Source organism: Dermacentor albipictus, chromosome 8 (genome assembly GCF_038994185.2).
Source record: "Dermacentor albipictus isolate Rhodes 1998 colony chromosome 8, USDA_Dalb.pri_finalv2, whole genome shotgun sequence".
NCBI lineage: Eukaryota > Metazoa > Arthropoda > Arachnida > Ixodida > Ixodidae > Dermacentor > Dermacentor albipictus.
Window position 1 is genome coordinate 132,739,038 of NC_091828.1, and position 22,832 is coordinate 132,761,869.

The 22,832-nt window shown below is 46.2% G+C and overlaps 2 protein-coding genes across 17 annotated transcripts in view; one reads left to right on the forward strand and one right to left on the reverse strand.

The window, feature by feature from the left end:
- LOC135905854 (uncharacterized) overlaps positions 1 to 22,832 on the forward strand; it is a 210,523-nt gene that overhangs the window by 140,027 nt on the left and 47,664 nt on the right. The window lies entirely within an intron of this gene.
- Positions 1 to 22,832, reverse strand: part of LOC135905855 (uncharacterized) — a 163,623-nt gene that overhangs the window by 119,217 nt on the left and 21,574 nt on the right. For 2 of the 5 annotated variants that reach the window (XM_065436966.2, XM_065436970.2), the window contains exon 2: positions 2,653 to 2,692. The exons of 1 other annotated variant lie outside the window; for it this stretch is intronic. In XM_065436966.2, coding sequence (XP_065293038.1) covers positions 2,653 to 2,692 — 40 coding nt within the window. Of the gene's footprint in view, positions 1 to 2,633; positions 2,693 to 22,832 lie in introns of all 5 variants that reach the window. 2 more of the 5 variants (XM_065436969.2, XM_065436968.2) reach the window with 1 other exon arrangement.

Sequence of the window (22,832 nt, forward strand, 5' to 3'; positions counted from 1 at the left end):
TCAAAAAAATATTCCCGTCAAGTACTCGGGCCAGGGCTGAATTTTTTAGCTGGTGTCCACATCCGTATTCTTATTGAAAGGAAAAAGAAACAAATAGAGGAACGGTTCTGCACTGGCCCGGCGATGGACTGACTGTCCATCGATGGGATGGACTGACCGATGGCTGTAATGAGACGGGGGATCAGTAAGTGTTATACTTTCAAACTTTACATCAACAGCTGTTGCGGTATGCCTTCCCTGGTCGTTTTGATGTCGTCCTGCAGTGGTGCTGGTGTCTGCCGGTCTGTCCCCGAAGAAGTCCAAAGTGCTTCGCGAGAAAGAAATACTCCGGGCATGGAGAGGCGCAGTCGGAGGTTTTTCCTCGCTGCTAAAGAGAGAAGGGTGCGGCGCCTGGACAGTGCGGTGATGCAGACAGCTTCTATGATTGGCTGATACCACGCTCTTGCATGCCTGCCATATAATTTGTGAAGCAGCACCCAATGAAAGAACTCAAACGATGCCATCGGTATTGTGTGAAAGGCGTAATAGAAGAGAGGAGTAGATAGCCCTGTCTGTCTACCTCACCGCCGCTGGCGCAGACTCCCCAAAGAAATAAGTTTTCAATAAATCGGCAGGAGATTGCGCATGTGTATCTGCTAGTGCTTACTCTAACTGACAGCGCGCAAAACTGGGCAATATTTACTGCGCATAATGTTGCGCTTTTACTGATGCTGCCACCGAAGAGAGTAATGCACCGGGACAGCTATGATACGACGCTTGGCAGCTGACTTATAAACGAGTAGCGAGCTGAGAGAACTTAAAGTGACCGGCAGGATGAGAAAGGAAGGCAGAATAGGAAAGGTCAAGCACTGCCGTGTCTCTCCAATTCGCCACCTCTACAAATGAACATCAAATGCAATAGACAATAACGATAATTGTCTCCTTCTCGAAAAAAAGAACGCTCGCACACACCCGAGAATGTTTATTCCAACCTGTACATGAGAACAGAATCCAAGATTTACGGGGCCTAGTAATGCGCGAGATATTATGCACTGCATCACTCTATGGATGGTATTTCAATTTTCCTAGAGCGCTGCAGAACTTCGTAACACTACGACGACGTTCTCAGTATGTGTCGGGTGTTTCTTGAACCCCCGTGATTGCTCCGTACCACTGTTACATTAACGCTTCCCGCAAAAACCTTGAAGACCGTGCTTTTATCGCACTGCGATGCCGACACTCGTCCTCATCCAAAGTGAACGCGCCCAGCAGGAGCTTCAATGCATGTCAAGTGCGCGTTTCGGAGATCGGGCGGGGTCGTGTGATTGAGGGGAAGAGACACCACCTAATAACTATGCAGCGACACTTGACGCAATGCCACTTCCGCTAAGCGTTTTTGTTTTGTTCCTGCGAAAACCAGCGGCTTGCTGTTGCACTTTGCCATGTGCTGGTCGAACTGTCATTCCGGAAGGCCCCACACCATGTTGGTCCAAATGCACTACAGATTGCGCGCATAGCTCTCTCCTTGGGAGCAGAGACAGCGGTTGCTGTGACTCATCGAAATGAGAGCAGTCCGCTTGGAAACGGTACGCATCTGAGCTCGATCATCTCCTGCGTGCTTCTCGCTCGCGTAATCCGCGCGCGAGCCCTTTGCGACGGTTCTTCATCGCTTTCGTTATTCTTTTTTTTTTACTTCCTCCAGGCACGCTGCTGTTTGCGCGACGTCCAGATTGCGTGCTGCGAGTTGTCTGCATAGAGCACATTCACAGAGGGGGAAAAAACGCTAGGGAAGCGCAGAAGGGTTGTAAAGGAAGGGGGAGAACACGTCCCGAATATCCCGACGCCACCATCAATCAGCCACACGACGCTTTGCAGCCGCTGCCTCCCGAAATTTCAAATCGTTTTCGCCTCCCCCTTACATCTCCCCCTCCCTTGCTTCTCCCTGTCCTGTCTAGACCGCGTTCCTGTCTGTCCGTGTGGAACATTCGGGGGGACATTCGGGCGCCGGCTGAGCAAACAGAGCAGAAACAAAAACCAAACTATAATAACTGGAAAGAAGGGCTTGTGAAGTGAACGGCATGGCCCTGAAGAAGGCTTTAAGACAGTTCCAAGTCGTAGCAGGGAGGGTGAGAATGATTAGGAGCTTCGAATGACGGGTGAATAAGTGAAAACGAAAAAAAAGAGGAGATTCTCGCAGTGGGGAGGTGATTGAAGGACGTGAAGCTTAATGTGCGAGACGCCGCTGATTGAAGGGACGTGCAAGGTTGAGGTTTGTTGCGAAGTTGTACGAATGAATGTTAATGAGAATGAACTGCTCTCGCACGAAAGGGTCAGGGAGATAAAAGCAAAAGGTTGATTCAATTATTGTGGCAGGGATTGTATTACCTGTTCCCCGTCAATTATCGCTATGGGCAGCCGAGCAATGCTTTTGCAAATCTTGAAAGAAGGAGATTGAGCGGGAATGATTGGAACACTGTCGACACTTCTATGCACTCTCATAGTAATCATGGGTTGTAGTTTCTGCTCATTTCCCCAACAATACCTGGCACTTTCCGTGCGTGGGGGTCCAAGGTGGTCACCTGATGAGCACAAGGTCATGATTATGGCAAATTTTCTGTCCCTCTTCTTTTCCCCATCAACGCAATACAACCAACCTTCCTTTCCTGAACACACCTTGCTTGGCTGTAAGTAATATGCAGGGTGCTGCAGCGCTCTGAAATGAAACAATAGAGGAACGATTTTTAGGATTAACAAAGAAAAAAGTAACAAAGAAGCACTGGTGTAAATTAAAGAAGTCAAGCAAGAGGGTGCCTCCGATGTGCGTAAGTTCCCGTATGAATGAAAAAAGAAAAGATGTGAATAATTGTGGAAATAAAGTGTCGGGCGAATGGAAAATCTGAGAAAGAAATAATTTGAAGTGGCATTCAAGTGCCGGGTGTGTGACACATTGATTGCGTAGAACAACGTGTCGGCGAAATTTTGGGCTCTTTGCACAGATGTGGTAGGCATTTCTCCTTGCCTGTTGGTTGCCATTGTTTCACGTTTTTGGCGCTGAATATATATGAGCGTAACGCAGTGTTTCTTGCGAACTGAAGTCTCTGGCGAATATGCAAGAAAACGAGTCAAGGGCAGGAACCCGATTTTAGTAAAACATTATCGCGGGCGGAGTTACTGCGCCTGCAGCGCTTCCAGATGTTTTCGAAAGAAGTAACATTGCTTCATTAAAGCCACCGACGTGGCTGCGTTGCAGACGGCCATGTTCTGTTCGTGTGCGTCTTTTCTCCGTCTTTGTCTTTCCTGATATCTTCAGCAAGGGCTGCCTAGTGGGAAAAATCGCAGGCTTCAGTGTCGTACTTCAGTTGCTACGAATCTGTTGGGGAGCCCCAAATCATCGCTTCAGCGCTGAGGCTTCAGCTTAACATAGATGGCGTGCGAAAAAGCCCATGTACACGATAAGTGATAGCACTGGCCAAATTTACGTCCAAGTCTTTCTCTTTCCCCTTACCCTGTCCTCCATCTGCATGATGTTTGATCTCCCGCCCGAGTTTCAACATAATTGTTCAGGATTTGAGGTCTCCTATACGTACACAAACGAAGGATAATTTTAGATATATCTAAAGTCGCAACATGTGCCACGTGTTACCTTTATTGCCGAGAACTGTCTAATGAAGAAGTATAGTTAGACACTGACGAAGGTCATGATTACGGATCATGGCGAGGGAACTTCCATACGAGTATAGGATGGCTTGCAGTGTATATGGCAGGCACTCCGATGCCATGAACAAAAGAAAGCTGAGCTAGTTGGTAAAGATTCATTATGCAAAAAAGAAGTGAGACGTGCAGACAGGACACAAGAGTAGAAAAGTGGACAACACGAACGCCGACTATCAACTGAAGGCAGCACTGGGGCGAAAAAAGAAAGAAGACACAAAACTCATCTGCGCATGCTCAGAAATGGTAACACCACGTGTCAGTCTGGTACACGTGCCGGTCTACGTGAGATATAACTGTTAAGGCACTTAATCTCCTCCTTATGTAAAGTAATCGAAGGTTGACTCACGCATGCACTTCCACCATTATAGATATGCCATGCCTCTACCATAAGACGCGTATCTTCATTCTTATGCCTGTACGATATTGCGCATTCATCTAACTCTGGCGTGCAGTTACAGTCTCGGCAATGTAGCGAAAGATTAGAAGGCGATCCACTGGTTAACGACCTTTTATGTTCCATGAGCCTCGGATTGCAACACCGTTCCGGTTGGCCTACGTAGAACTGGCCACAGGTAAGGGGAATTTTATAAACCACACCCATACGACAGTCAGTATAACTGTTGTGCCGTGAAGCACAATAAGAACAGCAATAAGAGCAACAACAGGTAGAGGCATGGCATATCTATAATGGTGGAAGTACGTGCGTGAGTCAACCTTCGATTACTTTACATAAGGAAAAAATTAAGTGCCTTAACAGTTATCTCTCATGTAGACCGGCACGTGTACCAGACTGACACGTGGTGTTACCATTCCTGAGCATGCGCAGGTAAGTTTTGTGCCTTTCTTTTTTCGCCTCAGTGCTCCCTTCAGTTGATAGTCGGCGTTCGTGTTGTCCACTTTTCTACTCTTGTGTCCTGTCTGCACGCCTCATTTCTTCTTTGCATAATGACTCCGATGCCATAGGCGGCAGCTTGGCGATACCCTAAGCATAAGCATAAGAAAAGCATACAATCAGTGAGAGACATTTAGTACGATAGAAAAGCCGATAGAAAAGGCCGGCCTGGATCAGCGTTCTGACCAGCTGCTCGGCATCGGGGAAGGGAGACGGGAGTAAAAAACGAGAGGAAGACAGGTGTTGCCGATGATGGTGAAGATGGTGATGAGTGAACTTGAACAATTAATTACAGAACCTGTGCAGCGAAAAGTTAGATGATAATAAAGGAACGTGAGAACAAGCTAAGGCCCAGGCAACGAGCCATCGAACGGGAAATGGCAGGTGTAAACAGACAGGTAGAGTAGACAGCAGCCAGGTGTAGCTGCTGTGCTAATTGAAATTAAGATGAAGTGGAGTCGGGCAGGTAGCGTGATGGCCGAGAGCAGGTAACCGGTAGTGTATTAAGGTAAAAAAAATTAATGGAAGATAAATATTGTGGCGCTGCTTACGACGACGATTATCAGTTCAAGTGATCAGGACTGTTAATTGGCCTAGTTAGAATGTTGTATTCATGGTTACGATCCTTCAGCACACAGACAAGGTGCACAACAGAGGAAGTGCTCAACACGAGCGCTGTCTCACAGCTGAATTGTTTATAGGGATCTACCTAAATTGTATACGCATGCAAAAAGGAAAAAAGAAAACAAAGTGAAGACCGCATTTATTTTCTGCGGCCACTTTCTTTTTTTTCTCTCTCTTTGTATGCGCATACGTTCTGGGTAGATCCCAATAGAAATTCAGCTGTGAGACAGCGCTCGCGTTGTGCACTTCCTTTCTTTTGTGCCTTCAATGTGTGCCGAAGTACGGTAACCGTGCATCACTTCAGTTATCACGAAAACAGCATCGTTCGCGATGGCAGTCATCTCGTTTATTACCGCCCACTGTTATATCGAGGCCCCTCCGAGGTGTGCTTCGCTGTTTGCGTAGCTGAGCACGCGGCGCCGCCGCACTGCGCAGGTGTTGGCGCAGTCAGCGCCAGGACGAATCACTTTGCCGGCCCTTTCTCGAGCAGACCCGCATTTATCATTCAACGTTGGTTCATTTTCGCTAGAGTCGCGAGGCGAAGGGCGGCCTAAAGCAGTATTTATTCTCCTCAGACCTGTCCGGAACGGAGGAGTTGCACCGGCATACTTTTTCGCCGTCCGCTTTCTATTTTTAACCCGTCTCACTCGCTCCGCTAACTTAGACAAATGGAGGATCCGAGGTGCGCTCTCGAAACTGCGCTAGACCCCCCTTGAGGGGCCGGCGTTGCGCGAGAATAAAAGAAAAAAAAATAATCAAATTTACCCGCTTCAAATGTTTTTCCTTCGCGCAATAGAGACTATTAACTTTTATTATTCGCCCCCTAGATCACTGCTTCTCCTTCTAAAAAAGGGGGCCATGATAAGGCTTCGCTGTTATTTATCCTTTCTTTTCTTCGTTCAGCCAGTCTCGCCTCCGTACGTTGTGTAGCGAAAGCAGCCGGCGGCGTATTTGCGCAGTTGAATCCACCGTTCGCTCCGAGGCCCGCACCGTCGAAGCGCAGCTCACGGTTCGCAGCGCGCCAAATGATTCTCGAGCGACCGGCCGCGCGCGTGGATTATCAAGCAGCTGCCGCGCGGGGCACGAAGAGCCGAACGAGCGAGCGGATCCGCGAAAAGCAAACAGCGCGTCGAAGAGCCGCATCGCGGCGCTCGGGAGGTGGCGCGCCCGCCTCGAAAAAGGACGAACGGGTGCGACCAGAACGATGGGCCGAACGTCGGGAAGGTCATCGAAGCGTAATAATGATTACTGTTTCGGAGCGATGGCGTTATTACGGGGCGCCTCCTCTGCGGGGCTCTTTGTCCCGACGCGCAGCTTCGCGAATCGGCCATCGCGGAGGGCGGCGCCACCTAGCGGTAAGCAGAAAGTGACGGCGTGCGAAGGGTGTGACGAGGACGCATTAAGAGCAAGCTTTAGCTCGGGCCCAACTCCGACGCGGCCCATTCGAATACGTGTAAAACGAAAAAATGTTCTTCTGAGATAACCCCTGACCAGATTTTAATGAAATTAATTGCATTTGAGAGAGAGATAGTTAAATTCTAGTGAATACCGGAAGCGAAACTTCGATTTGGGTCCTGTATTTTGTTAAAAAGATTTTCAAAAATTTGAAAGCTTGAAGAAATTATAAGCACGAAGTATACAAATTCATAGCTCTGTATCAAGGACAGGTATCGCGGTTCTGTAAACGGCATTCATTAGATCATTGAAAGCGGACAAATTCGGTACGTGGTTTTATATGTTACGTGAATTTGTTACGTTGTTTACAAGGGTTCTGCAAAAACCGTATTTCCATATTACTAATTTTTTTCAGATTCATGTGTAACACATGAATTTGTCCGCTTTGGATGTACTATTAGATCCAATTATTAGTATTCACAGAATATAAAGTATTCACAGAACGTATTATCATTTTCCGTTGCTCAGTTAGAGTTCTAGACTTTACAGTTTCGTTTATTGAGAATTTTCTATTTTCGCCAATTTTTAATAAAAAGTTGACGAGCTAAATCATAAATTCGAAGCCAACATTCACTAGATATTAAGGTTGTCTTTTAAATGTAGTAAGCCTCGTCAAATTTGGTCCAGTGGTTGCAGAGAAAAACGAATTCTCCTTCAACATCTACTTAGGAACGCCGGAGCTAACGCTTCCTCTTCAGAGTGTCGAGAATGTATCGCTAGGGTGACGTCAAAATGTGGAACTATATGGAGAGGGGTGCAGCAATGATAAGAGTAATTTGTGACGGTGAATGTGGACCATTTCATCCCCCGTTCGAAGTTTATCTAGCGGAGTAGTTACGGCCACTACGGAATTCGTTCTTGTATGCGACGTCACTGGTGCTCTTGGATTATAAAAATCGGGAACAAACCCGCTTGCCGAGAGCGCAGTTCTGAGTTCTCCTGCCTGAACATTTGACATGCACAATCGTGCTCTTCTCGAAAGTTGCAGTTCAATGGAGGACGACCGTTACGACAAACTGGAGCTGTCTGCACTATTAGTACACTTCTAGACACGCTTTACAAAGACGTAAATGATAATATAGACAAACGTATTAACAAGGTAAGTGATGCACTTTAGTGTCAACTTATCGCCAGTGGTTTTAACTTGATCTCTAATTTATTCAAGAACACCACACGTTATCGTTTTGAATTACAGGAATAACACCACTCATCATATGCTACATTTCTTACTCTCAACCAGTGTCGTCATCACTCAGTTAAAACGGAATTTTTTGTATCTTGTATAACCTTCCGATATGCAGCTAAAGGGACACTATCGGCAAATATTAGTCTATCTAAAGTGATGGATTAGTGCTTGAGAATCTCTAAGGCGTCAATTTTATCGCGAACAGAGCCTCAATAATCGAGAAATAAGGTAAATGCAGGACATGATTAGAGACTCCCCCGGGACATTCAAGTACTTGCCCGATGACGAAAGCACTCCTCAGTTATATTCTGTCACTAGTATTCAACCACTCGTCGCAAAAAAAAATCCTTCTATTGTATTATAACACAAAATAAAATGCCACTTGTCCAGTTCTATTGCTTTTTAGAAAAAAGAACTCATTGAAATTACGCTTGACAACGACGCGTGGTCGTCGAAAGGTTTCGCTTTCATTTGACTCCACGCAGCCAACACTTTCGCGTTTCACTAATTTCGTCATCGCGTAGTGCTGCGCTGGTTTTGCTGGCTCACGAAACTCGCACAAACTGCAAGTAACCGAGAATTCAACTTCCATGTGATCTCGCGGGTTGTCCGAACGGTACACGCCACTTGACCAAAAAGCAGCTGCAGCGGCGAATCCACCACTCTCTGTTGTCCCGCTGTCTGTTGGGTGCTGTTTTAATCAGCAAAGGGTGGTGATGGCGTATGCAACGTCACGACTCCCCCTTGTTGGGTGGCGGGAGATTTGAATTTCGAAAAAGGTCTTCGGGTTCTTCAGAGGCAATTTCCTCGCAAACTAAGTATTTTCTTGGCACGAAACAAGCATTGCAAGGTTTGTGGAATTGTATTTAAACAGTCCACGTGGACCTAGTGTTTGCCTTTAATGTCCCTTTAAGCAGCACCAAAATGATCTGGCCAAGGTACACTCGAATGCGCTGGCCGAACACAACAAAAATAAATTACGTAGAAACTCCACTGGAGTTGTCTATGCATAAGCATTGAGTCACTTGCTCATCTCCACACAGCCCGATGTCATTACGAGTGTTATGAAACTTTATCCGATTAGTATAAATCCTTATCAACCGTTATCGGTCGATCGTTAGTTATTTATTTTTTTTATTTATGCTCATATCTCACAGGCTCCAACTGGAGTATTGCGTGATCGATGGCGGAGTAATAAAAACAACATGTTGTGAAAACAGGAGAAGATTACTAACAACAAATCAAACAACTGAAAGAAAGACGCCGTTTAGCATCAGGTAGACGAGGAACAACACTGGACGGTCAGAAACGCGCATGGCTCGATGAAACTCTTCGCAAGCTTATTGAACTCGGTCCGAGCCTTATCAACGCTTGTTAGTCGGCGTCAAGTTTTGTGGCAATAGATCCGGTCTTTATCCGCTCTTATCTGTCATTGTCAACCTTATCGGATATGATCCGACCTTTATCAACTTTTATCGGTTCTTATCAACCTTATCAGACTTGATCCAGCCATTTCAGCCCTTATAGGTCCTTACCAACCATGTGAGAATTGCTCCGACCATTTTAAGCCTTTATCGCTCTTTCTCGCCTCATCCATTCCCGTCGAACCATTATCAACCGTGCTGAGGTCCATATAACACCTAATCAGCCTTTATCATCCTTATGAACTTGTCGACTGGTCATCTATATTTCGCGATGCGAAGCTCATGAGCGCTTAGAGACCGGCGGCATTTCCGGTCGGTGAAGGGACGCCCCAACGTAACGCGCTTCACGCGACCATCGAAAAACATCGGCGATGTAGGGTATCTGGCATTAAATTTTGCAAAATCGGAATTTATTTAATGTCTATAATGCTTTAAGTCGGGTCTACATGTGGTCCTAGAGATAGCCTTTGTTCCATCATCTCCAAAGCTTTCAAGAAAGCCTTCATAGAAACTGCTCCCCTTTGACATTTGTTCTGCGCCGGCGGCACAAATAATTCATATGGTTCAGATATATCCACCTTCTGCAAGCTTGGGCGATGGCCCAGCTGGTAAGAGCGTGCGGCCGTAGGTTGGAAAGTCACCACTGCCAAAGTTTTTCTTTTCGAATTTATTCTGATTTTTAATACAACACTTTCTTTATAACGATTAGTCTTACGTGATGGGCGAACAGGTTTCCTCGTTGGGAAGGCATAGAAGTGATTACACATTTAAAAATGGCTGTGGCTTAGCTAAGGTTAAGCCCAGGATGCGAAGCATACTAGCCTTTATTTTAGTTGTTGAACCACTGTTTAGCCTGGTGAACTGCTGTTGCTTGGCCATATTTGGTTCGGCTAGACGAAGAAACAACTCATGCGTTACTCTGCTTCGCCTTCAAGAGTGGAACGCGACAGCGTTCCCGTCGACCCGCCAAGGGGTGTAAGACCATGGGCTACGACGCAGCGACTACGCGCCCCGCATTGGACGCGGTGAGCGTCGAGCAACGCAGCGTTCGGCGCGGCAACGAAATGTGCGCCTGAGCAAGCGACGCACGCCTGAGCCTTAGAAACAGCTCGTTTCTAAAGGCAACGCCGCATTCACTAGAGGCGCTTTTGTACCGCTTTGAAGCATCGAACTCGTGGCTCAGTGGTAGCGTCTCCGTCTCACACTCAGGAGACCCTGGTTCGATTCCCACCCAGCCCATCTTGCAAGAGTTGAGCCAAAGCCACCTAGAAACAAGCGCAACTGCTTATATACCGCCGCGACGCCGCGAGCGACGGCGCGAGTTGGAGCCCCGTTTCTCCTCTGTCGTGACGTCACGGTGTCACGTGGTATTGAAGGCGACACCGCCGCGCCTGAGGAGCTGGGTTGAGATCTAGTAATATGCTTCGCATAAAAACAAGCCATCAGATTAACTCGCAATCAGCCTCTATTATCGCCAAGGAGAAGAGCTTGTCATCCCGACTCCTGTTAGAATGATTGCACATTCAGCCTACTCCGTATGCCATAAAGAGAACGACGGGCTATCTCTATGATATCTATTCAAAGACGTTATGTCAAGCGTGTATATAATCACTGTTGCTGCTCATTTTCTTCGTAATCAAAGCACCCGTACGGGTGCTGTATCGTCAGTATGTATTTTCTTTGGTTTGGCGAGTGTGCGCTCCTTTCTACTACGACCTTCCCTCGCCAGACGGCTTTTCGCCAGGCCCTTGGATACACTACGTACCCGTCGAGGGGTGGTGAGCTCCTCTAAAAAAATTGATAGATTGATCAATTGACTGATCTATCGGCTTATGGCTTAACGTAGAAATTAAAAAGCGATTGCGATAGGCGCTCTGAAACAATTTTCACCCCATCGTGTTCTTTTATTCCGCACCGAACGCCAAGTACAGGAGCGCTTTCTGAATGGCGCCCGATTAACATATCCTAGCTGCGTCCCGGAATAGAGCCCACGACGTCTCATTGCTCAGCATCTAAGTGCCGTGTACCCATTCAGTCACTGTGGCACATCTTCGATTTTGTTTTACCCCTGATTAGATTTTGACGCCCCTTGTACCTATATCCCCCCCCCCCCCTAAACTCTGAGGACCATTAACCACGGTGAATAATAAGTGGACACAAAATTCCACGTCAGTTGGATGCGGCAAATGGTGAGTGCCCAGGACGAAGTCTTGAAAAGAAATTACGGAAAAACTCGTCTCACGATGAGTGTCGACAGTAATGCGATTAGCATAATTATTATTATTTGTTTTGAATACTTATATACATTAAACCGGAAAAGGAAAGCGAGGAGCAGGCTGGCAACTGTCACCGGAAGGGGCACAACGCCTGCCTACTCTTCAGAAGGGAGGTGACAGCAACACAGAAATGGAAGAAAGGAAGGAGGGGAGGAAAGAGGAAAAAAGGAGTAACAGAACAAATCTAGAAGAATAAAGTAGAGCACACTCAAGTACAACACACACTCAAAGTAGAACACACAGTAGGGCCAGTCACCACAGAATGTTAAATAGAAGTGTCTGAGCTACAAACATGAATCAAGTTACTTAATTTTAGAAAAGTAAGTAGAGCGCGATGAGCCTGATCGCGTTGAGACGCAGAGCCACTCTGGTACAAACATTAGTCGAATGTTGTACACCGCAGGCCAAGGAGATGATAGCCCCTCACTAGCGACATGCGCTGTGCACTGAAAGCGGTACACTCCAATATCACGTATTGAAGTGTATCGCACTAACCGCAAGACGTACACTATTTTCATTCGGTCGATGTAAGGATACACTGTCTTTCTGAAATGGCATTATTTAACATGTGTAATGGTCATTGTGACACTTCAGTTGCTTCAGGTATATGTGACGTACTCTGGTATCGTCTCACTCCACTTTGGACCTCGTTGGACAAGGCCACCCATCAGCATGGCGGCTCGACGACGACTGTATGACGCCGATGTAGGGATAACGATGTAATGACAAAAAAAAAAGAATGATGTCGATGGAGCGGCAAAGGCCGTATGACGACGAAAGCATGGAGACAATGAGATGACGATTCTTAAATGATTACGATGGCATAATGACGAAAGGTTGATGACGACGATGTGAAGACAATATGATCGTGACGAGTGTATCACGACGATGGCGTCACGACGACAGTATGGCGACAGCCAGATTATGGAGCTCTGTTGACGGCGATGACATGAACACGACCGAATGACGACGACGGTGTGGTAATGGCTGCAAGATAGCGACTTTCGGGCAACGACACAAATGACGGCAATATCGTGACAACGGTGCATAATCACCATTGAATGATGACAGCATGATTACGATAGAATGACGAAGAAGGAATGACGTCCATGGATCGATATCAGTATTATGACGATGGTATGATGACAATAGGATCATGTTACTGGAGTGCTGACGTTGGTTTGAGTGCTCACGTTGGTGAATGTGAATGACGGAGTGCTGACGTTGGTATTGCATGACAGCAATATTGTCATTATGACGTCGACTGTGTGACGGACAGAGATGGCATGACGACGACGGCATGATGAGAGTCAAGTGAGGAAGTTAGAATGGCGACGATGGAACGACCGCGATGGCATCACGACGACAGTATCGCCACAAATGCTTGCGACGGCTACGTAAGGACGATGCAATGACGACCATGGAATGACAACGGTATAAGAAAAATGGGATGACGAGAAGTTTTTGACTACAATGGCGTGACGATGACTGCATCACGAAGCCCATGTGGTGACAATATTGCGACAACGATGGCGTGATGATGATGGCGTGAGCATGACGGCATGACGATGAAGGTATGACAACGGAGGCATGATGTGTGTTTAGCGATTATACAAATACCACGACGACACATGACAACCACGGCATAATCCCGATTGAATGACGACAGCAGGACTACGATAGAATGACGAAGAATTTGCGTCGAAGGAACTACGAAGGTGGGATGACGACAACAAGGTTTGTGAGTGCTGGCGCTGGCTAACACTCCCACGATTCTACTAGGAAACATAAAATACCCTAGAAAGTGAATGCATGCTCACTGACCTGGAGAGGCAAAGCAGAAGAGTGGGTCTAAAAATAATCTGCAGAAAACTAAAGTAATGCTTAACAGTCTCGGAAGAGAACAGCAATTTACAATAGGCAGCGAGGCACTGGAAGTGGTAAAGGAATACATCTACTTAGGGCAGGGAGTGACGGCGGATCAGGATCATGAGACGGAAATAATCAGAAGAATAAGAATGGGCTGGGGGGCGTTTGGCAGGCGTTCTCAGATCATGAACAGCAGGTTGTCATTATCCAATCAAGAGAAAAGTGTATAATAGCGGTGTCTTAACAGTACTCACCTACGGGGCAGAAACCTGGAGGCTTACGAAAAGGGTTCTACTTAAATTGAGGACGACGCAACGAGCTATGGAAAGAAGACTGATGGGTGTAACGTTAAGGGATAAGAAAACAGCAGATCGGGTTAGGAAACAAACGCGAGTTGATGACATCTTAGTTGAAATCAAGAAAAAGAAATGGGCATGGGCAGGACATGTAATGAGGAGGGAAGATAACCTATGGTCATTGAGGTTTACGGACTGGATTACAAGGGAAGGAAAGCGTAACAGGGGGCGGCAGAAAGTTAGGTGAGCGGATGACAATAAGAAGTTTGCAGCGACAACATGGCCACAATTAGTACATGACCGGAGTAGTTGGAGAAGTATGGGAGAGGCCTTTGCCCTGCAGTGGGCGTAATCAGTATGATGATGATGATGATGATGAAAGGGAATGGGGAAACGCCGCCTCGGTAGCTCAATTGGTAGAGCATCGCATGCATAATTCGAAGGTTGTGGAATCGTTCCTCACTTGCGGCAAGTTGTTTTTTCATCCATTTTCGTTTCCATTAAATTATCGTTTCCTTATTTCATTTATTAAGCACAAGTAATTTCCCCCACGTTGTCCTTGGTGCCAGTATTTGTTGGCTTCTTGTGATATGACTAATAAAAATAGGGCCCCTCGGTTAACCTCACTTCTCGGTCGGCGTAGCTGGCATAACAACGACGGCATGACAAAATTCTGACCACGAAGATGTAATGGCAACAATAAACTACCAAGGCGGCATAACGACCACGTAGACAGACAGACAGAGAGAAAGACAAGACAAGAGAAGACAGGAGAAGACAAGACAAGACAAGACAAGACAAGACAGACAGACAAGACAGACAAGACAGACAGACAAGACAGACAGACAAGACAGACAAGACAGACAAGACAGACAAGACAGACAAGACAGGCAAGACAAGACAAGACAGACAGACAGACAGACAGACAGACAGACAGACAGACAGACAGACAGACAGACAGACAGACAGACAGACAGACAGACAAGACAAGACAAGACAAGACAAGACAAGACAAGACAAGACAAGACAAGACAGACAGACAGACAGACAGACAGACAGACAGACAGACAGACAGACAGACAGACAGACAGACACAGACAGACACAGACAGACAGACAGACAGACAGACAGACAGACAGACAGACAGACAGACAGACAGACAGACAGACAGACAGACAGACAGACAGACAGATAGATAGATAGATAGATAGATAGATAGATAGATAGATAGATAGATAGATAGATAGATAGATAGATAGATAGATAGATAGATAGATAGATAGATAGATAGATAGATAGATTCAGAAGGCCTGAAGTAGGCAAATAATGCTAATCGCATTAAAACTTATATTCTCAGTGTTCTGAGTTGTTCCAAGTGCGGCATAAAATACTTCATGCATGTGTCACAGTTCTCGAATCACTAGGAAAGGAGTGCGCATTCAAGATGCGCAAATTTCTTCGAGCAGGGGTGCTTGACCGCTGCCTTACAGTAGGCAACTATGGCTGTAAAGGCTGCCAGGCCGCGACAGAGGGAGCGCGTCGCCACGAGCCGAGCGGCGCGCATTTATTACGTTCACTGGAGCGAAAATGAGGGCGCCACACGCATCGCGAGAGAACGCGAACACAAAGCTGGCACCGGTGCGAATGCATTGAGAAGGAAAATTTTTTTAATCAGGTTGCGAACTACGAACGCCAGCGCATCGCTTCGGGGATTAAGTAGCAAACAAAAAGGGAGGCTAGATATAGCGTAAGCATTGATTGCGAACGAAATACGTCTTTTCCAATTGTTACGCGCTGTGGTACAGTGGAACGAACGCGGAAAGACAGACGAGCAGAGATTTGTAGATTAAACAGCGGCGCGAGGACGAGCGCATGTATGAGCCCACTCGCGCGTGGAATTAGGAGGCGGAAATGCGGACGTTGAAATGGAGGGCGCCAGAGACTAGAAGCGACACGCCTTTGCCACGCGTCGGATGGATATTGCGAATTCAACTTGCATTTACAGCCTCGAGGTGAAAGTACGGCGCATTCGTTGATGAAAATACGTGTACCATTTTTTTTTCTTCTTTTTGCTGCGCTTTACCGAATATCCTAGGAATGTTTTCTCGTGCGTCGGGCACTCTAGCTTGTGAGATTGAGCGAATCTACACTTTGTGAGCCTACGGCTGCTGATAAAGACGTATATGAATGAAAGCATAAGCGAGATAACGAGGGAGACGCCAATCTTGATTCATTCGTAACAGGACGGCAGACATGATATAAAGTTCAATTGCGGGAATGTTGAGAAAAAAGCAGATAAGTAAAATATTTGCCTCCATGAAATTTGCTGCAAGTAAACACTTACGTAAATACAAAAAAAGAGCCAATTCTGGTTGAATTTAGACAGTTCTTCAATAAAGTCCGTTATTACCGATTCCCGGTAACGTCCCATAAAGTTCAAGTGCAGTAAAGTTTGACGTGTTTAGGGCAATTCGCAGCAAATTGGCTTCCAGAAAACAAATGGAGATGTAAGATATTATGCGTCTCATCTTTGTCTAAAGGTTCGAGCTCGGTTCAGGAATCCAGGCCACGACATTGAGTTTGGCAACGGAAAGCCGTGGTCGTGAACGCGAAGAAGACTAAAGATGCTCTAATAAAAAATTGGGGAGCTAGCAGTAGGCTTAAGTACAGATTGAAGTGTGCGAAAGATGATGCGACGCGCGCTTCATAAACGCACGATAAAAGCCGGAGAAAAGGCGCGAATACTCATTTGTTATTGAAGTAAAATGGCGTAGGAATACGACAGTGCTTAACTCGGGCATGGCCTGCTATATATACTGCATAATCAGAGATATCTGTACAAGCTACGTCAAGTCAATGTGCGAATTACCAGGACAATCACTATCTGCATAGTCACTACAGAAAAAAAAACTGTTTACTTTGCACACAATAAATATTAAAGCACGCGACTACACATAGAATATTTCTACATTCATCCTGCATTGAATAGTCGTTGGACTATTCAATGCAGGATGAATTAATGTAAAGCATTCCTTGTCTACCCTCAGGAGATGTAGTTGCTGTGGACTTGTCGGCTGCTGCTGAGTTGATCGCTATCTCAGCAGATATGCTATTCGTAGACATACATGAGCGTTATACGTGCACTAAATAGAAGTAGCAGCCAATGGACTGGTACTTGCTATAACTCATGTAGCTGAAGTATCGCGTTGACGTGGGCAAGTTGTAACATTAAGACTTGTAACAGGGTGAAAGACACGACAATTAGGTACACGTCGTTCGTGTTTCGTACCAACTTGGCTCGTCCTTCGCTCTGTTAAAACGTCAAAATGTACGGTGGCCGACAAAGTAGGGCTGTGTTGCGCACCTCCGCCTTGCGTAACTAAAGAAAGAATTCCTCCGCAAAACCTGAATGTCGTATCATAAACATGTCTAAAGTACGCCAATTCATTATTTGCATGGCCCGTCCTACTCAAAGGACCATTCGTTGTACTCTTTTTTTCTTATTCAGCGATTAGGTATTTGTCACTCTGTGGGTGCTTGATCAGTCTTCCAGAATGCGTAGTGTGACAATGCGGCACAAGTGGTACACAATATTTAAATGTAGCTATATACACTTCGTACTCGACTGGACACACACCATGCGTCGCCACTCTTCCCTGCTCAGGCATCATACACTGCTTTCGTCCTAGTGCCATGACCGTGCATACGTCTCACGCCACCCATCCACCTAATTTTCTGTTATCATTTCGGCACACCTTGTCAGTTGTGTAGTGTGTCAACACAAAAATGGCAAGAGAAGAAGTTGTGTTCATTGAGGCGGATAAGCATGAACGTTGCATGAGACTACACGTTGCACGGAATCAAAGCCGGTAAACAGTGTTGTGCGGATCAAAGCAAGTTGCATAGTATTTAATTAGCCGCTGCTCTACAGCTTCGGCTTCCATAAAGTTTTGCGCTGTATCTATATTATTATTTTTAAAGATCGGTATAGTTGTCCATTCGGAGACCTATATACTCCCAGCAGCTTGTCGTTCAATAAACAGATAGTCCTGCAGCTGTTGGCAACGCTCAACGGCGGAGCTCCTCGACCAGGCCGAGTGCATTCACCACTTGTCCACCCCTCCCCGCCTTCCCTTTTCCTCGACACACTAACCAAACTATAGGAAGAGGACAGACAATTCCGCGATGCTCCGGCAGCGCCACTTATCTCACATCCTTATCGGTAAGGCGGGAACACATCGCCATGTGCAACGTGCATCACAAAATTGCATAGCATACACGGAGGAGGGCTGAGTCTTTACAACCATTGGCTCGAGATCCCAAAAAAAAAGAAAAGCTATAAAAAAAAACAAGGGCTCTCCCAAAGCGAGCTTCGTTTATGGCTTCCGGTGCAGCAGCATCGGCCATTGACTGAGAAAAGATAGACTTGATGGATGAACCCGTGCACGGTAATAGTGGGAGCTCTTATTCCATTTTCTTTCCCTTTTCCGCACTTATTTCTTGTCGTTAGACGTGCCATGCCCTGCGCGAAGGCGCTCTAGTGCGGGATCCGGCTTTGGACCAAACGGCTTTTCCATAGATTCCCCTGCAGACTTGGGCTCGACCCCGTATCGCTTAGGCAAAGGAAATCTTCATACCGTGAACAGAATCGGGCTGTACATCGCGGCTAAAAAAGAAAGGAACGTGGAAGAGCTCGCGGCGCCAGCAGGCTCCGGAGAAGTTCAAGATACTCCGCCTAAACGCAACGGGTCAGCATTGGGCGCTAAAAGGTTCGTGCCCTCAAGTATACATACTACACTATCGAGGTAAACAGAAACGACAGGAACGAAATATATATATATATATATATATATATATATATATATATATATATATATATATATATATATATATATATATATATATATATATGCGAATGGCAAAGATAAGCAGATATGAACGTGACCAAGCAAAGACAAGTGAGGTCGCTAAAAAAAAAAATTTTAAAAATGAGGAACCCTTGCCCGAACAGAGGGACACCTTGGCTCCATAAATGCCAGTCGAGACCGCCCAAGTCAATGACCTCAAGAGCCTTTGAAGATGCCTCCTGCGGCCATCAGTTTCTTTTTTCTTTCTCTTCGTATCTGAGCTAAAGGCGATGGTAGGAATGGAACTTTTGTGGAGCACAGAAGAGAAGATTTTGAGATGCTTCGTTCGTGGGTCGATATTCCTCTCTCGAGGATCACCGGCGCACACTTTCTTTTTTTCCCTCTTCTCCCTCCTCGTTTTGGGTCATCTATAGCGCAACGCATTTGTGCCCTGCGAGGAAGCTGGCCAACCAGACGTTGCGGTTTGCCCTTAGCGCAATCTCGAATCGCTGTGCATGGAAAAGCGCGCATTGCAAGTCGGAGCTCACGCTAGAGTGTGAAGTGAAGCTATCTTATATTCATTTCCCGCTCAAAGTAATGGAGAAGCACCCTATATGTCGCTGCTTGTAGAGAACCAACGCGTGGGTTTAGTGTCTTGGCACGTGAATGACATTAGAAGGGCCCTTCACAACCTTTGACCGCGTACACGTGATGGACAACGCCCGCCCCTACGTAAGCACGTTGGAGAACGCATGCGCGTGTGCGCTTTGCTCCGACTAAAAGAGCGCATATTCTCAGACTCGGCGCTTTTATTCACCCTAGCAGGTTGCGGAGATGCGAGTGTGCGCCGGAGCCCTCGATGACGGCGACGATCCTTCTCTCTCTCTTCCTTGAATGTTGCTATACGATGTGCTAGAACGAAAATTTTTTATAACCCTCACGTTGGCTGAGCGCATGACTTTAGGCTGCTAAAGAACAACCTCGCGCATTCGATTCTTGGCCTTTCTGGTCGCATACCGAAGAGGGCAGAAAGTAAAAAACGCTCCTGCATTGAGAATTGGGTACAATTAAAGAATAATAATAAGCGTAGGACCCGTGGACTCTGTCTTTATTACCTTCCTGACTGATTGCTTTATTGTGATGACATTGGAAATGTTGATAACTGTTGCGTCACCGGCTTCGTCACAAACAATAGATTGTCCAGTGAGCAAAGGACGATAGCATGAGGTGACATTGAGAAAAAAAAACGATCCGGGAATAAAGCACATTTTGTAAGCGTGCCTAAACAACAATCAACAGAGAAAAGAAGACAAACACGAATCAATATATAACCAATAGAGCATGCTGTGACATAACTATAACGCACAAGGACATACAAAGTGTTAATACATAGATGAAATGCCACTTTCAGTAAATAAGGTTATTAAAGCTTTGAGAGCCGAATGCTGAAATGATGCCTTACCCCATGACCCAAGCAACATTTCTATGCTGGAAGGACTATTAGCAAGGGCCCATAAAGTTGCCGACAAAGCAGATGTTTGGTGTTAAAACTTAGGACAGCCTAACTGAACACGTTCTACATTCTCGCATGAATGGCTGCAAGTACAACAAGGCATAGCTGAAATACTTGCACAAAAAAATCAGTACCCTTCCACTCTGTGAATAAGGATGACCAGCGAAGCTGTGAATGTGGGCCCTTTAATGGCGAACAGCACCTCCACCATGGGTCGGTCCGGCATTGCACTATCTTCGGGACCGGCCCACGTATGAAAAATTGTTGGTCTATGTTCACGGAGATGAGATCCGCAAGAACCTGGCCATAAACACCTTCGCTGTAAAAACTTTTTGTATGCGCCTTTTCTCGGAGATGATGAACGCTTGGAGCACCCATCTTATAAACATCAGAGTCCGAACAACGATTGGCCAAGCCCACCACGTTATACCCCACCTCAAATGAAAACTTACGGGACCTGCGTGGAAGCACGCCTAGCCTTCCGCTTAATACACATGCGATCACATATGCAATCACACACGCAGTATACACGACGCACTCATGAGACATACGCTCGGACACATGCAGAACTAATAAGATTTTTTCCTGCATGCCAGTGTCTCACCGGGAGGTGCTTGTACGAAGGACAATACGAACATTAATGAGATGTGCTCTTTAGTAGGCGGTGCATCCCACAGCTTCTTCGATACCTTACGCACCCTACTCCCTTCATGGCGTCCGCGAGCGTAGAGTGAATGAGCGAGGTACTTAATCGGGAGGGGGAGCGAGGGACTGAGCGCTAGAGTGAATCAGTAACTGCCGGCTAAAGTAATAAAACATGAATGAATGCCACTTAGTTGTGACCCTACCCTGGTCAGTATAGGCGCGTTAGTGAATTTACTAACTTAGCAAAATATATTCCAGCCATGTGGCTTGCGACACTGGTACTGTACATTGCCCGTGACAAATTTCTGCAAAAGCAGTGCAATAATTAATGAGGACACTTATAGCTTACTTTCCGACAACGTCCTTCCTTCTGGGTCAGAATTCTGCACCGCCTAAATCGACTCGATGAAGTCACAAATATTGATGCAGGTGCCATCGGGTACAAATGAAATCGAAACAAACACGTTCGTTCTCAGATCTCCCAACGTTGTCCGTGTGCAAAACAACGACACACAAATTATTGCAACGTAATGTGATCCTGAAAACAGTTTGCCGTGTTTTCAGCAACCGCTTTCCTCCCGGCATGGTCATTCACATTGCTAAGTTTATTTGTATTGATCAAATTTGTCCGAGGCATAAGACATCGAGTGTGGGCCGAATAACGAAATTTAGCAATTCATCGTGGAGTGCTTTCAAGATGAGACGTTCGCTCTTGCTTCTATTCCTTTCTCTCTCCATTTCAGCTTCCCCCAAGCATTCCAAACGACGTGATCAAGTTTCCATAATTAGTTTACGATAATAGAGTTTCCGGTGCCGGACGGCTGTTAGGCCGACACGAAAATGGCGTCTTGTTTGAAGTCGTCGTTTCGACGTAGGAACCCGTGGTGTACAATGCGTGACATCCGACACTTTCGTTTGGTGACGAGCTGTGGCGGGCGAGTCGACAGCGATTACAATGCTCACCGCCAAGTTTGTTCCAGAAAAGGAGGGCGCTGGTACCGGTCGCAAACGACTCTCGTTTCGAGCCCCTCCTCGGCCTCAAACCGTAGAGTGGTTTTTTAATAAGCGGCGGCGTCATTGCGCTTCCCCCTGCGCGACCGCTCGTGCAATTACGGCTCGAGTTACGCACGGTCGTTGCCTTGAGCTGCGCCGACTTCCTCGTCAACGCCCATTAGTCTAGAATGAAATTCAGGTAAAGTCAGGCATCGGTTTCTCTCGTAATTATTACGAATGCGAGCATCAGAAGGCCAGCCAACGTGCCGACATTTTCCCTGTCATTAATGGCAGTTAAAGTAGAACGAAGGATGGCAGTTCGAAGAAGAGAGAAGAAAGAATCCAGCAACACTTCGGTGGTGCGACCGTTGATCTCTGGTAATATCACTTTTGTTTTATTTGTTCTTTATAATCTTGCTTTAATTGGAAGATGGGAATTTGTATTTGGTCTTCCTTTTCATCTTTTGTTTTTCTTTTTTCTAACTGTGGGTTCTCGGACGGTGTGGCTACGCCTTGGAATGTCATGTTGTCTAACAGCCTGTTTCCACTTTGTCCCGTTTGTAGTTTCATTGTCAAATTTTCCTGACGAAGTTATCACTTTTCAATGCGCTGGTATACGCCCTTTGTCGTATATGAGTTACTAGGTTGCCTCAGCTTATTTTTGAGACGCATATATTTCTTTCGTCTGAGATTACAATTCTGCCGTGAAACAATGCTAGAAACTAATTTATAGAACCAACGAATATTTTACATGCTACATAGCACACAACTTCACTTTTGTGTTTTATTCTTGTAGACAGAAACACTTGCTAGACGGTTCAAATGGAAAGCGACCCCGCAAATAAAGCTTCCAAAGGCTCGCAACTCGCCGCTGTGGCGCAATGATTAGGACATCACAACGCCCAGCCCGAGATCCCGGATTCAATTTCCATTTTGACGGGGGCCAAATGCACAAACGTTTCGTTACATAAATTTAGCAGCACGTTAAAGAACCTCAGGTTGGTCAAAAGTTATGCGGAGCCTTCCACCATAGGCATCCCTCATAACCCACCGATGCCCTTTCAGCACGTTAAACCCCACAATTTAATTGAATGCTCACATATGATGAAAGTTTCGCAC